This window comes from Protobothrops mucrosquamatus, unplaced genomic scaffold (genome assembly GCF_001527695.2).
Source record: "Protobothrops mucrosquamatus isolate PMUCROS unplaced genomic scaffold, P.Mucros_1.0 scaffold1785, whole genome shotgun sequence".
NCBI lineage: Eukaryota > Metazoa > Chordata > Lepidosauria > Squamata > Viperidae > Protobothrops > Protobothrops mucrosquamatus.
Window position 1 is genome coordinate 101,080 of NW_015387923.1, and position 15,040 is coordinate 116,119.

A 15,040-nucleotide genomic window follows, 5' to 3' on the forward strand; every position below is an offset into this window, starting at 1 on the left:
ATTTATTAAAACACCCCTTTAAAAAGAGCCTTAATTTGGCCAATTTCCGAAATTTTTGGCTAGTGCCTGCAGCATGCCACCTCTCGGGGTTCCAAACCCCATCCTCAAGGTGGGCCCTGGAGATCTTAATGGGCCAGGCCTGCGCGAGGGGTGAATCGCGCAGGGCCAATAGGACTGTCCTTGGGTATATTAAAATGTCTGCATGATGACTGCACAAGATGAAAAATATGAAACTGTAATAAGAAAAGTTAGCAAATGTGCATAAAACTGGTTACTGTACATACTTAATCATGTAGTAATATAATATTCATGTTTCAAAACTTGTTTAAAACATCAAATATTATTTGGAACTAAAATTGAAAAAAAAATAGAATCAGGCTGAAGGAAGATTTGATTGGAAATACATTATTTGGGACTAAGTATCTTTTCAAGTCAAAAAAGATAGAACTTAAAAAAAAAGATATTAACTATGTCTTCCCCCTCTGTAAACTAACATAAAAAGTTCATTTCTATGGAAAGTGTACGCCATATTCTATAGGATGGGTACTGATACTGGATGGGAACACATATGATATATGTACATGACAAAGTTAATTGGTATCCTGTTTTTTTGATGTGCTCATATGCAACTTCTTTGGTAGATTCTCTGCAATGGTAGCTACTGCTCCCAATCGCCAGATATTTATTTCTTCTGTGGTTTCATTCGTCCGAAAACATGGCTTTGATGGCTTAGATCTAGACTGGGAATATCCTGGTGCCAGAGGCAGCCCTGCAGAGGATAAACAACGTTTCACCTTCTTAGTTCAGGTACTGCAAAATTTTAAGTTGATGAAAAAATGCAAACAGCAAATAAAAAGTTTCTTGTTGCAATGTTATTTTATACTAGCGAATTCTATGTATGGTAGTGTTAGTGAATCAAAACATCAGGAAATATTCCAAAAGTTGTATAGAATGAATGCTGTTTAATAATTACTGTATTACTAGAACCAAGTCTTAACAGACTTGCATACGCAATCAGTTACTAGATTCCAAAATGTAATACAGGGATACCTTTTTTTATCTAAAGCTAAGACCCCACAATAGGATGGTACACATCAAATGCTCAAATGTAAATCTGTTAATAAACACAGCAAGTAAGCAATATGGATTTCCCCCCCTTCTGTTCAATTGTGTGTGATTTTTGGAGATTTCTTGGACTTCTTGCAGTTTTCTTTGCAAAGTTTTTGCCTTTGCAAAAGGCAAAATGGTTTGCCTTTGTCTCCTTCCAAGGTCTAAGAAAGAGAATCATTAGCCCAAGGTAACCCAGCTGGCTTTGTGTCTAAAATAAGACTAAAACTCTACGTCTCCTGGTTTCTAGCCTATGTCTTAACCATTACATCAAACTGGCTCTCAAACGATATGTAATAGATACCTAAAAACCTCTTTAATAAAAATAGAACTCAAACAAGAAGCATCCTGGATTTGCAGTTACTTTGGACACAAAAGTGACTGAATTGGTATCACTAGCCACTCATTCAATCACCTGCTTCTTTTTGAGTAACCTACATTTTTAATTTATATTTTATTTTATTTTTAAAAAAATGACAGGGGTAAAACTAAATGCTGTTATCTGCTAATCTTAGGAAATGATGAAAGAATTTACAGCAGAAGCTCAGAGAACAGGAAAGAAAAGACTCTTGCTAAGTGCTGCCGTTGCTGCTGGGAAGCAGACTATTGACAATGCTTATGAAGTGGACAAGATCTCAGAGTGAGTATATATGCTGGAAAAATTATTAACTAAAATGGCGAGCATGCTCACATTTAAATTAATTTGATCTGTTGGCTCCAACATTGTAAGTTAACAAGTTCTTATTCCTTAGTTGCAAAATGTCTTGCTTTGTGGAGTCATTCAAATTACAGGTAGTCCTACATTTCGTTTAGTGACCGTTCAAAGTTACAACAACACTGAAAAATGTGACTTATGATCATTTTTCATAGTTACGACTTTTGTGGCACCCAATGATCATGTGAACAAAATTCAGATGCTTGGCAACTGGTTCATATTTATGACCTTTGCTGTGTCCCGGGGTCACCTACCAAACACCTCCCTTCGACCAGTCCGCTCCCACAGAGAGGGCCTTCTTAGAGTGCCGTCGGCCAGACAATGCCGGCTGGCGACCCCCAGGGGGAGAGCCTTCTCTGTGGCAGCTCCTGCCCTCTGGAATGACCTACCCCCCGACCTACGTACAGTTGCGGACCTGCGCCTTTTTCGCCGAGCCCTGAAGGCCCATCTATTCCGTGCGGCCGGCCTGGCGTAGTTTGGATTGTGTTTCAGTGGGGGTTTTTGTATGGGTGTGTTTTTAGAACAGGCCTATTATTCAATTCGATTTTAAAACAGAAACTATTTATTTATTCGTGGTTTTTAGTATTGCCTGTTCACCGCCCTGAGTCCCGCAAGGGAGATAGGGCGGTATATAAATTTAATAAATAATAATAATAATAATGTGATCACCTTTTCCGGCCTTCTGACAAGCAAAGTCAATGGGGAAGCCCACTTAACAACTGTGTTACTAACTTATCAACTGCAGTGATTCACTTAACAACTATGGCAAAAAAAGTTGTAAAATGGGACAAAAGTCACTTAACAAATGCCTCACTTAACAACAGAAATGTTGGGTTCAATTGTGGTCGTACATTGAGGTCTACCTGTATGATAATAAAGATAATAAAGATGTAATTCACATAATATAAATTTTCTTACTTTCCTCATAGATCTCTGGACTTTATCAACCTCATGACATATGATTTTCATGGAGCCTCAGATGGAGTCACAGGACATGTCAGCCCCCTATACCCTGATACTGTATGTGATAAACACTTTTTTATCCCATAGAGAATCTTTACATTTAGATTTAGAGAAATGATCAAAAGTAATTACCTATTTAACACTTGTTACATTCAGAACACAGTTTAACAAACAGAGATTGAGAATCAGCATGCTGGTTTAAAATATTTTATTCAACACTTTCCCTTTTAATATATTCATGTTGTGCACCTGAAAAATTACAATGGTTCTCTAAGAAAAGCCGGTTTCACAGATCTTTTTGCTAGCAGTTTTAAGGAGCTAGTAATTGTAAAAAGAAACATTCTAACTATGTAATATCAGATAGGAAAACACAAGTGAACACTGGGTGTTATCTAACAAAATGAAATTCAATGGTGAAAAAAGTAAGGTTCTACATTTAGGCAAGAAAAACCAAATGTACAGGTATAGTATAGGGGGTACCTTGCTCAATAGTAGTAACTGTGAGAGGGATCTCAGAGTCCTAGTGGACAATCACTTAAATGTGAGCCAGCAGTGTGCTGCAGCTGCCAAAAAAGCCAACACAGTGCTGGGCTGCATTAACAGGGATAGAATCAAGATCACGTGAAGTATTAATACCACTTTACAATGCCTTGGTAAGGCCACACTTGGAATACTGCATCCAGTTTTGGTCACCACGATGTAAAAAAGATATTGAGACTCTACAAAGAGTACAGAGAAGAGCAACAAAGATGATTAGGGGACTGGAGGCTAAAACATATAAGGAACGGTTGCTGGAATTGGGTATGTCTAGTTTAACGAAGAGAAGGACAAGGGGGGACATGATAGCAGTGTTCCAATATCTCAGGGGCTGCCACAAAGAAGAGGGAGTCAAGCCATTCTCCAAGGCGCCTGAAGGCAGGACAAGAAGCAATGGATGGAAACTGATCAAGGAGAGAAGCAACCTAGAACTAAGAAGAAACTTCCTGACAGTTAGAACAATTAACCAGTGGAACAACCTGCCTCCAGAAGCGGTGAATGCTCCAACACTGGAAGTTTTTAAGAAGAGACTGGACAGCCATTTGTCCGAAATGGTATAGGGTTTCCTGCCTGAGCAGGGGGTTGGACTCGATGACCTGCAAGGTCCCTTCCAACTTTATTATTATTATTATTATTATTATTATTATTATTATTATTATTATTATTATTATTATTATTATTATTATTATTATTATTATTATTATTAAGTTTCAAAGTAATATAAAAGTTTTTTTTAATCTTATGCCACCTTAGAATATTATCTATCTGTTAAACTATTTGTTCTTTGCCTATACAACATCCAGTGAAAATATAGATGAAATATAATTTTGAAATACCTTTATTATCTTTAATAGTATCTATATCTTAAGCATTTGTAGATGGAGATAGGATATTACAGTGTCAATGTGTTAACCTTTTCCCTACAATTCTGTTTGTTTCCTGCCTATTCCAGATACTTCATGAATATAATAGTGAATGACATCCAAAACGTTTGAGTGACAATAGAGTTTTACTCATTAGTTCCTTTCTATAATCTTCCTTGCATTCCTTACAAAACTGCTGCATAAATTCATAAGATCCTCTAATCAATTCAACATGCTATTGGTAAAATTCCAAATATTTTTGAACTACAGTTTCTTCACAATTGGCAATACTGATTGATACAACTTTAACTGCAGCTCAAAACGTGGAAGGCGAGGGAATTCCTCACCCATCTGAAAGGAATAAACTTTCCTCAGTATGAAATGAAAGGCTATTTGTTGGGAAGAAAAAGTGCCAGTCTGAATGTCTTAAAATAGAACCATTTTCCTTGGTATATGTGACAGTATCTTCACCGATATATTTATGTTAGGACTGCAGCATAACTGAATAATAAAAAGGGTTAGCCGCAAAGCCAGACAAAATGGATTGAAGTCTTGCTTATTCATTTATTTCACCAAAGGACAATGCTGTGAAGTACTGGAAGAGCAAGGGAGCACCACCTAAAAAGATTGTTCTGGGAATTCCCGCCTATGGACGAACCTTCACCCTTTCTACTTCACAGAATGGAGTGAAGGCACCAACTTCAGGGCCTGGCACAGCTGGTATTTACACAAAAGAGAGAGGATTTTTGGCTTATTATGAGGTAAGGAAAAGATATATAGTTATGCCCCCTTCACTTCTCCAAAAAAGGATAAATTCCAAGAAGCCCCGCACTTGCTCATGTTTGATCCCCTTTGGTAGATACTGCAGAGATGTATTGATATTTTTAAATCATACATTTACAAGTATACAGGTTGGTATAGCTGAAATGATTTAAAATATCAATATACTCACTGCTTCCAGAACAGATCTCTAGAATGAAGCATCTTGGGTGTTCAGTCCTAGATTACAACTTCCTTATTGTGGGGTTGCAAGGATATTGCCTTCTTCTCTTACTATTCTGTTTTCTATTGCAAACCTAATCTTAATAGATACAAGCGATGAAAACAGGGAATCATTATTTGTTCCATGTTTCCTACAATTTGTCTGAAAACTTTCTAATGAAAACTTTGGCCCAAGTACTAAAGATGCATTCTTGGAATATCCTGAGTTATTCATACTTCTTTGCCAAGACAAAATACATCTGTCTCAAGTCAAGTATATACTCTGTTTCAGATCTGTGACTTTAAAAATGGTGCTACCACAAAAGTGATTGAAGATCAGAAGGTTCCATATTCCTTCAAAGGAAACCAATGGGTAGGATACGATGATGTCAGCAGCATTACTAATAAGGTAAGGATTATATATTTTAATTTAAATGCTTATGTATTCTTCTAGCATAGCACGGCAACCTTTCTGTTCATAAATCACAAGATGGTAACAACATAGACTGGTTAAGGTTTCTTTATATGTGAAAGGCATTTTTGTAGAAATTACAATAGTCCTGGTTTTCACTAAGCATATATCAGTGGAAACCTATGGTTAATCACATTTTCCTCAGACATATAACCCTGTAACCATGCAGGCTGGCTTGAGACATTGTGGTGCTGTAGGCAAAGTCATATTCTGACACCCCATGTAAAGAGGCACCCTCTTGCTTCTTTTTTCCTTCTAGGTTTTGAGTTTCACACTTACAATTTTCAGCCTGGATAATTTTTCCCCTTTGGGGGGGAGGGGGGACATTTTCACTATATTTACCCTGAATCGCAGTAAATAATTTTAAATACATCAAAACCCATTGTAGCCATAGGGCAACCATTCTGTGAAATTATATTTAATCCTCAAGTGAGTGCACTAGTACATGAGTATAAACTTTGATTAGTTGATACACAACTTGCTCAGTCAGTATCTTCCTATCCAACTTTGGTCTTGCATCATGAATATTAGCTTCCTGGAGTCTATAGCTATAGTAATAATTTCTTTTTCGTGGCTTGCAATGTCTGGCTAGTGTGCTATTCATTACTGCTTGACCAATTTTATGGGTGTTTTCAAAAAGGGTAGAAAGAAAAAGTTTTAAAGCACCAAGGAAGGATTACCAGATTTTATACTAATATTTCACCAGTCTTTTCCATTTTTGCACCCCTTAAAATTTGGTGCCCTAGATAAGTTCCTATTGCCAAGCCTAGCACCATCTCCAGACCATGGCAAATCATGGCAGCTATAACTGTTGAGCAATGTGATTTCTATTTGAGTTCAAGCCTTTGAATTCCTATTTTCTGTTTCATTTAGGTCCAGTATTTGAAAAACCAAAACCTGGGAGGTGGTATGGTGTGGGCCTTAGACCTAGATGACTTCAGTGGCTCCTTTTGCAAAGAAGGAAGATACCCACTTATTCACACTCTGAAAAAGCAGATGAGTTCCACAAATTAATTGGGTAATATTTAGGGTTTTTTCCTTAAAGTCATATTTTAACGGAACCAAGCATTTACCCAACATCCTCATTCTACTGGTATTTCCCATTATATAGCAATGTCAAGATATGAAAAGTTTCAACATTTCTGTAAAAGGGAAAGCATTTTCTTTACCATAATGCTCAAGATCTTATATCACTTTTTTCCAATACAAACATCTATAGCCATCTGAAATAGTAAAACTTACTAGTAAATATTTACTATCTTGCCCTCCAATAGGTCAACTATGTATGGTTAAAAAAAAGCTTTATTGAATGACTCTAAAGTCTAGTAGTAGAAAAAAATATTTCGGTTACATTGTCAACATCACAGACATGAGTTTGTAAGATTTTGCTCTCCCCTAGTGAAGATATTCAGAGGTCAGTTCTAAACAATGTTTATTCAAAAGTGAGACTTCCGTTTAATTCACTAAACTTGTGCGGATTGGCCATGATAAACCTTAACAAGGCACTTGGTCTCATGGAGGCAAGTAACTCCTCCTTGACAAGGAGTCCACAAGGAAACAATCTGCTTTACTTCGCAAAGGGACGGGAGGGGGACTTCTGTTATTTTGAAAAGTGAAGAGGCACAGCCTCCTTATTTCTCTGAGTAGAAGTGGTGCTGGGAAGGGAAGGCATAGAAAACCTTTTCCCTTTCCACTCAGGATCTTTGTCCCCACTGGGAACCATAAGCACAAAAGGCAACAGTATACAATACACTGGTTGCATGTTCTGTTGAGAGATTATTCATTTTAAGAGCAACAGAGTTGGAAGGGACCTTGGAAGCCTTCCATGCAATATTTGTCAGTGCAGATGAACAGGCAAGAAAAGGTTGCCAGCTCTGTAACCTATACTGAATAGAAAAGATTCTAGAGCAAAATTTGATTTTAAAGAATCCTATTTCATTTCAAAGGAATTGCTACCGTAGGAGGAATAATATGATCTGTTACGGTTCTACTATGTCCTCCAGTTTTGATTTTCTTTTTAGATAAATATAGTATACTTTGGGAGAACATAAATATTTCTAAAATGTCACTTTAACCCTACTATTATTTTGTAAAAGATTTTACTGTTATTTTCCCCTTTTTGCTCCCTTTGTAGTAAATCAGATTTAATCACATGGAATAGTCATTGAGAACCAATGAACTGAACCAGGCTCATAGAAACTTTTCTTGAATAGGCAGATATTTTCTTTTATCTTTACAATTATCTCTCTCCAAAAACAATCTCCAAAGTGCAGAAAAAAATTCCCCTTCCCATTTAATCTTATTTTATGTCCAGTCAGGTACATTATATCCTTAATCCATTTGTTGGACTTAATCATAAAAACAAGTTTAGAACAACTATTAAATGTTATTTGCCCTCTAAGGCACAATAAATAAATTGAACAATAGTATTATACTACATGGAAGTTAATGACAAGATAAAGCAAATTTTCTTGCAGAAAAATATTCTACACTGAGACATAGAAAACACTTCTTACAGTGCAGTTAAGTGGAGGCAACTCTATGCTGGGAAGAGGGAGTGAATTTATTTTTTCTCCACATGATACATTGATGGAATAAGTTTCTTTAAAAAAAAAAGTAATATCCTTATATTTATTATGATTCCTCCCCACAACTAATTTATGATGGCGTATTGCCAGGCCTACATTTCTAAATGCCCCACTGAATTAGAGTTTGCAGAATATTCTTGTCCTTTCAACAAGACAGATATAAACTAAAATTTGCAGCCCCAAATCCATGGAACATTTAGCCCCCCCCCGCAGTCCAGAATGGATCCCACTTAGCTTGCTTTTACAGGTAAAGCCAAGATGCATCTTTTTGAATTTTGAAATTCAGCTGTTGATAAATATACTTTGTTATTATTATTATTAATAATAATAATAATAATAATAATAATAATAATAATAATAATAATAATAATTGTTGTTATGACCACTCCTCCAACAGAGGAGTGATTGGGCAGAATACACAATTAAACAACAGAATACACAAAAAATTATTCAATTTTTTTTTGAAACCATGACAACAAAACCACCCAAACTAAAAAGGAGCCATAACAATTGAAAACATGAAGACCTGACTCCATATACATAGAGTCAGGTCTTAATGGTCTTCCAGAACACCATATTTATCGGGGGGGGGGAGAAAGTATTTTATAGGCTGTAAGCTATCCAGAGGTTTAAAGGAGGGCTAGAAATAAAATTGAGAGAGACTGTGTAGCTTGAAATGTTGCTAAACTAATGTTATTCTTTTGGCAGGTTTTCTCTTTCAGTTTCAGCAACATTCCTGAAGATGAAATGTCAGATCTAGGTCCAAGACAAACTGCTTCACCAGTAGCAAACAGCTTTTCACTTTGATAAGGCTAAAGGGAACTACAGCATATTAAATTATGAATTATATATTAGACTATAAGTAATTGGATCCAACAAGTACCATTTCCATATGCTGGGTCCAGTAAGGCTAATGCTTGACAATCCATATAGATGTTGCAACTATTTTAATTGAAGCACTGGTCCTCGTCAATCCCAAAGATAATCACATTCTATAACTAACAATGTATTGTCTCTAAATTAAACTATCCATTTTTTCCAATGTATTCATCAATACATTTCTCTAACCTTTAATAAATGCATACTATCCTTTGATCTTTATTCCAGCATGTAAACAAGATATTATTACTTCATGATAATATTAATTACTATTTTATAGTAATAGTCTAAAGTGCACCAGAAATAAACTAATTGCAATCATAGCCGTTATATTTTTCTTTGTATCTTTACAGATTACAGTAGCAGATTATATTAAATAATAATGGCCTCTCTCTATTTGAGTCTATCCACTTTGCTGCTGGTCATCCTCTTTTCTTTTCTTCCACCTTTCCCAGCATTATAGACTTCTCTGGAGAGCTAGGTCTTTGCATAATGTGTCCAAAGTAGGATAAAGATTCAGCTTGTGCTGGAGATAAATTTGATAGAAAATTAACTATGGCATACATACTATTTTACATGAGCATGGTGCAGCAAAAAAAAAAAAACCAAGCATTTTAGCTCTGTCATTTATAGAGGCTGAAAACTGTGCTAAGAATAAGCATGCATGGAGCTTCCATGGCTGAACAAAATATTGCTAATGAAATAACCAATTCCAATCACATTATCTGAAAACACTGTGGGATACATAAGAAATGCATGTACAAAGCAGTCCAGATCCAATTTAAAACATAGAAACAGTGTATATAGACTATGTACAAATCTATTTTTCACTTGGCAGTATATGTGGTCAAGAAATTACTTTCATTATTTTATTTGATTAATTCATGATTATAAAAGACAGAATAATCACTTAGTTTTACATTTATAGCATGACTTGAGTATTAGTTTCTAAAAAAAAGCATTTATCTTTCCTGATGTTGAAATTGGGATTATATCAGCTGTGTTTGTGTCATTGGTGAACTCTGCTTCCTTAAAAAAGAGTACCTATGTTTAGAAGTTCCTTCCCTATTCTACAGTAACTGACTCTTATTTAAGCTGAATTCATCCTGAAAGTAGTGACCAAACTTGCATAATTGTCACCCATGAGGATTTGAAACTTGCCTTAATTATGAATGAACAATTTTAAAAAAAAAAAGTCTATAGCTTTTATGCCCTGTCAATAAACAATCCATGAGTAGCATTTGATTATTGTTGCTCTGGAATTTACAGGAGTCAAAAATATTATTGTATTCAATGAAGCGATTTCTGCGACTGTTCTGCCTAAAATTCTCTAAAAGAGAATCAAACTAGGTTTGTAAAAAACTAATTTCACAGCATTAAAATTTTTAAAAAAAAAAAATACAAGAGAAGCTGCCCTGCAAAAGATGGAAGTACCTCATAAAAAGGTTTTAAAATGAAGTAAGGAAATGAAAATTGGATAAATTAATCATATGCTATTATTTCTGCAATTAATGTATTATTTAATACATATACATGATGAACAGAGATTTCTAAATTCATAATGTGAGCAAAATCCATTCTCTTCAATGCATTCCCTCCCATGTATACATGTTTGTGCACGCACACACACAAACACATACAAAAGATGTCTCATACAAGAGGTGGCAAATCTTGGCAAAGATAGACAGTAACAATAATAAATGTTTGTTATTCTCGGCAAATCTTCAGGGGCTACTCCAGATGTACTGGTCAAAATCGTATTCTTGATCTTGTTCTAAGATTAGTGCTTTTCCATCTTTTCCTCAAAATTTGAGTTGGTCTTCAGAATCTGACTATATTTAAATGTATTGCAGTTTTCCCTGTTTCCCAGGATGCTTCCAAACATGGCACTTCTTGTGCTACACTCAGAAAATGAATTCTTTCTACCTTCCTTAATGTGCAGGAAGAACTGGTGAGAGAAATTCAGGGAATGAAGCAGGGCAACAGCTCCAGAAGCCCCCCCAACTATATTATAAGGAAGTTAAGATATGGTAGTGAAATTTAAAAAACAAACAAACCCACCAGAAGCCAGAAATAAGGAAATTGTGGGCAAACGGAGAAACAGTAATAAGGAAACACTGTCTTGATCTAAATCAAAAATTGACAATGTTCTGTTTCAGGAAAAAGGCATTGAGACGAAGTAACGAGTTCCAACAGTTCTTCTTTATTGCAACACCAACAGAACAGGTTTTAAAATGGTGCGGCCCCCTTTTATAGCCCCCCTGCACAATGCCTTGCTGGCCAATCATTGCAAGGCTGGGAGCAGCCTTTCTTGTCCCGGGCATCCACATGGTCTACCTGGGTCAATCGCTGTAGCCTGTGCCTGCTGGCCCAGAATACCTTGCTGGCCAATCATTGCAAAGGCTGGGAGCAGCCTTTCTTGTCCCAGGTATCCACATGGTCTGCCCGGGCCAATCGCTGCAGCCTGTGCCTGCTGGCCCAGGACATAACAGACAACTTCATACTCATAATCCATTCAAGGTTCAGCCACATCTGGGCATTGTCCACATACATTTCTTAATATAAATTTAATAAATGAATACATTTTTAAAGGTGTAGATCAGTGTTTCTCAACCTCAGCAACCTGAAGATGTGTGAACATCAATTCCCAGAATTCTGAGAGATTTCAGTTACATCGTTCTTTTCTTCTTCTTCTTCTATCTTCTTTCCTTCCTCCGTTTCTTCCTTGCTCCCTCCCTCCTTGCCTGCCTTTCAACTATCTCTGTTCAGTTCTGATATAACTTTCTTCTTTCTCTTAATTTTAGAGACAATCAGCATTCTGTATCTATTGTTTTTTATTTCCTGAATCTGTGCTGTTTACCATTTATTCCTTTAATGTCCCAACTCTCAATTTCTCATAACCCAAAGACCTCACCAGATAGGTCCGTACTATTGGCCATTGTGGTTTTGATCAACTGAAGGTTTAGTAAGAAAAAGAAAAATCAGTCTAGTTATCAGCCGTACTCTTAGCCATATGCACACCATATGCTTCATTCACTGTTACTGGTAAACCCATCATATTTGGATCAATATGCCACAATTGCAATCAAGGCCCAGATTTATTTCAAGAATATTCAGGTTTTTCTATGCAAGCTAGGAGTTCTCATTAACAAGCCATTCTGTTACCTGTATTTTACCAACTAGAATTGATATAATACACCAAAACAGTCAGGAGCAAAGAAGAAAATTCCATAAAAGGATTGGCAGTGAATAATTTGTTTTGACTTTTATTTATTGTACTTTTTTCCCCTTTATTTATCAACAAAAAACAGATTTTGTTTCTGTCCAAGACAAAAAGAGTAACTTTTGCCAGAATAAGTATTATAGCTACCACCTTTGGTAGTCTTAATCTAGTTTGCCAGAATAAGCTTAATAATTAACCCAAAAGACAGATTTTCTACAAGTTATTAAATAGATGGCCTAAAAACATCAAATGTTATCTTTTTTCAATAACATGCACTTTTCGTTTGTCCACCTTTACAAATGTAAGAGTAATTGTCTTTGCTAAACCTGGAAATCCCCATTTCACTGCAGAGTACAAAAATCCCAGCCATATCATTTTAAGGACATAAAAAGTGATAATTATTAAAAAGAGAAAGCAGAACATATTAAGTAAATTATCTATAGGACAGAGAAATACATATTCTCTATCATGGCAAAAACATCTAATTCTGTATACTGTATATCTGATTCCACTGCAGAGGAATGCAGTTGAAAAAGCCATACAAAACCTGTGAGAGCTGGCAGATGATGGAATTTGTTATCATCCAACATACCTGGAGAGCACAAAATTAATGAAAACTGCCACAGAACATTAGTGACATATTGTTTTATTTGTGTAATATTTCATCATAGATACTGGTAATAAAAGAAGTCCATCGATAATTAGTGACATTTCATTTTTAGATCAATTTTTCAAATCATGTAATTTTAAAAAAAGAAAAAGAAAAAAACAACGTATTTTTCTTTAAAAAATTATGTAATAGGTGCATCTTAAAAAATCTTCATTCAATGCAATTTTCCTTTGTTAGAAAAGTACTAAGCAGTTAACCATAATTTTAAAATTAGACACTAAAAATAAATATAATTTGATCCTTTTTTACATCAATGTCCTTTAACTAAATAAATCTAAGTCCGTCTTCAAATATATGCTGATCTCACTGCATTATGCTGATGACTGATTTGCTAGTTTCATCATTACTGGCTATTAATCTGTTGTGGTTGTTTTATTGCATTAGTTGTAAGTTGCTTAGCATTTTTAATTAAAGTGGCGTACAATTTTTTAAAACAAATAATTATAAGCCGAGCTGTAAAACAAATACAGGGCTGGACTGGACTGGACTGGACTGGTATAGTTTTGTCCAGTTGTTCTGAGACCTGAATCCTCTCTGCACAATCATTTGCTGAAAAAATATCAAACTATCATTAGCTGGACCAGGAAAAGTGCTCCCTCACTTTGAAATCCTTATGGAAGTTTTCAGAAGTTGTCCTGCATCTGTAGCCAGCTGTTGATGAAAAGCAGCTAATGAATCCAAGTACGTCAGTATTTCTGTGGATGACTGACCCATTCCTGACCTACTTTTCCACATGACTATACTTGTTTTTTTCAGTTTCTCTACTTGTGTTGTTTCCACAAGCAAAAGATAGGACGGCAAGATTTGTTCCACATACAGACATTAAAAAACCACCCATTGAATCTTTCTCCAACAGCAGTATCCTACACTACACTACACTACACTACACTACACTTAAACACAGTAGATTACTTAAGGAAAGTCAGACTGACTCTCTTCTCCAACTTCTTTCTTCTGCTCCTGAGTCACCAGGCTCTGCTTTCTAACACAAAGTTTTCTGTACAATTTATTCTGCAACATCTAAATAGAGCTCACACACATGCAATACATACAGACCCAGACTTTTGGAATCTACCCATTGAATTAGCTACATAAAAGTTGCTTATTGGTACTGAGGTTTTGTGCCTAGAAGCAAGGCCAATTTGCAAGGTAATGGGATGACTTTACTTCCCTCTGTGTCAGAGGTAGGCACCCATTCTTATCTTTGTGGCACACTTAGTCATTTGTGGTGGAAGGGACCGAGGGCTGCAGTGGGATGGGGTGTAGTGCAAAGCGAGCAAGGTTTTGACACAAAACTGGTGAACTTAGAGAGGGGGAATATGAATCAATATAAGTGGTCAGATGTTAAAGACTTAATGAAACTTAGAATTAAAGTTGAAACCTAATGTTTTTCAAAGCCATAAAGAAGCATTGAGCCATCAGAGCACAGGGCAAAGTTTTTTCCTCTCTTGATTTTTTTCCTTAAAGCTGTCTAGCTGTCCATAGCCCTGTTTCTTTGCCAGGACTTGTTGCTGAATGTTCAACAGCTCCATTCTTCTCACCAGGATAGAGAAGGGGAGACTTTTCTATCTACAGCTACTGTTATAAGACCTTCCACACAATCATTCAGTTCTGATTCCACACGGTTCCAGTCATGTCTTCACTCATGTAGCTCTACACAGATACATGGATATATCAACATATCCATTTTGGAAATAGCACAGGATATAAGGAACCTGGCTAATATCTCCCTACTCCAAGACTGACTAATTATGAATCTTAAAGACTGAACTGGTTTTAGGTTAGGTTAATGGTTAGGTTAATTTAATTTGTATACCGCCCTTCTCCCGTAGGACTCAGGGCAGTTCACAGCATATTAAAAACACAAATACAATATACAGAATACAAAAAAGAAAAAATCATACAAAAATACACAAAATAACCCCACTAAAACCTAATTAAAAGCCAAATATTGATTGCTGTGTTCCCATTAAAATTACTTTTTAAAAACGTCCCCACCTAAAATCCCTACCTAAAATCCTCCCTAGGTCAGGCCCGCTTGC

General features: G+C 36.0%; 1 protein-coding gene across 1 annotated transcript in view; it reads left to right on the top strand.

The window, feature by feature from the left end:
• Positions 1-9,427, top strand: part of LOC107293967 (chitotriosidase-1) — a 24,502-nt gene extending 15,075 nt beyond the window's left edge. The window contains exons 7-11 of the mRNA XM_015823159.1: positions 2,752-2,842; positions 4,764-4,946; positions 5,459-5,575; positions 6,512-6,656; positions 8,935-9,427. Of these exons, the coding sequence (XP_015678645.1) occupies positions 2,752-2,842; positions 4,764-4,946; positions 5,459-5,575; positions 6,512-6,652 (532 nt within the window). The 3' untranslated portion in view covers positions 6,653-6,656; positions 8,935-9,427. The remainder of the gene's footprint in view (positions 1-2,751; positions 2,843-4,763; positions 4,947-5,458; positions 5,576-6,511; positions 6,657-8,934) is intronic.
• Positions 9,428-15,040: the final 5,613 nt, after the last annotated feature.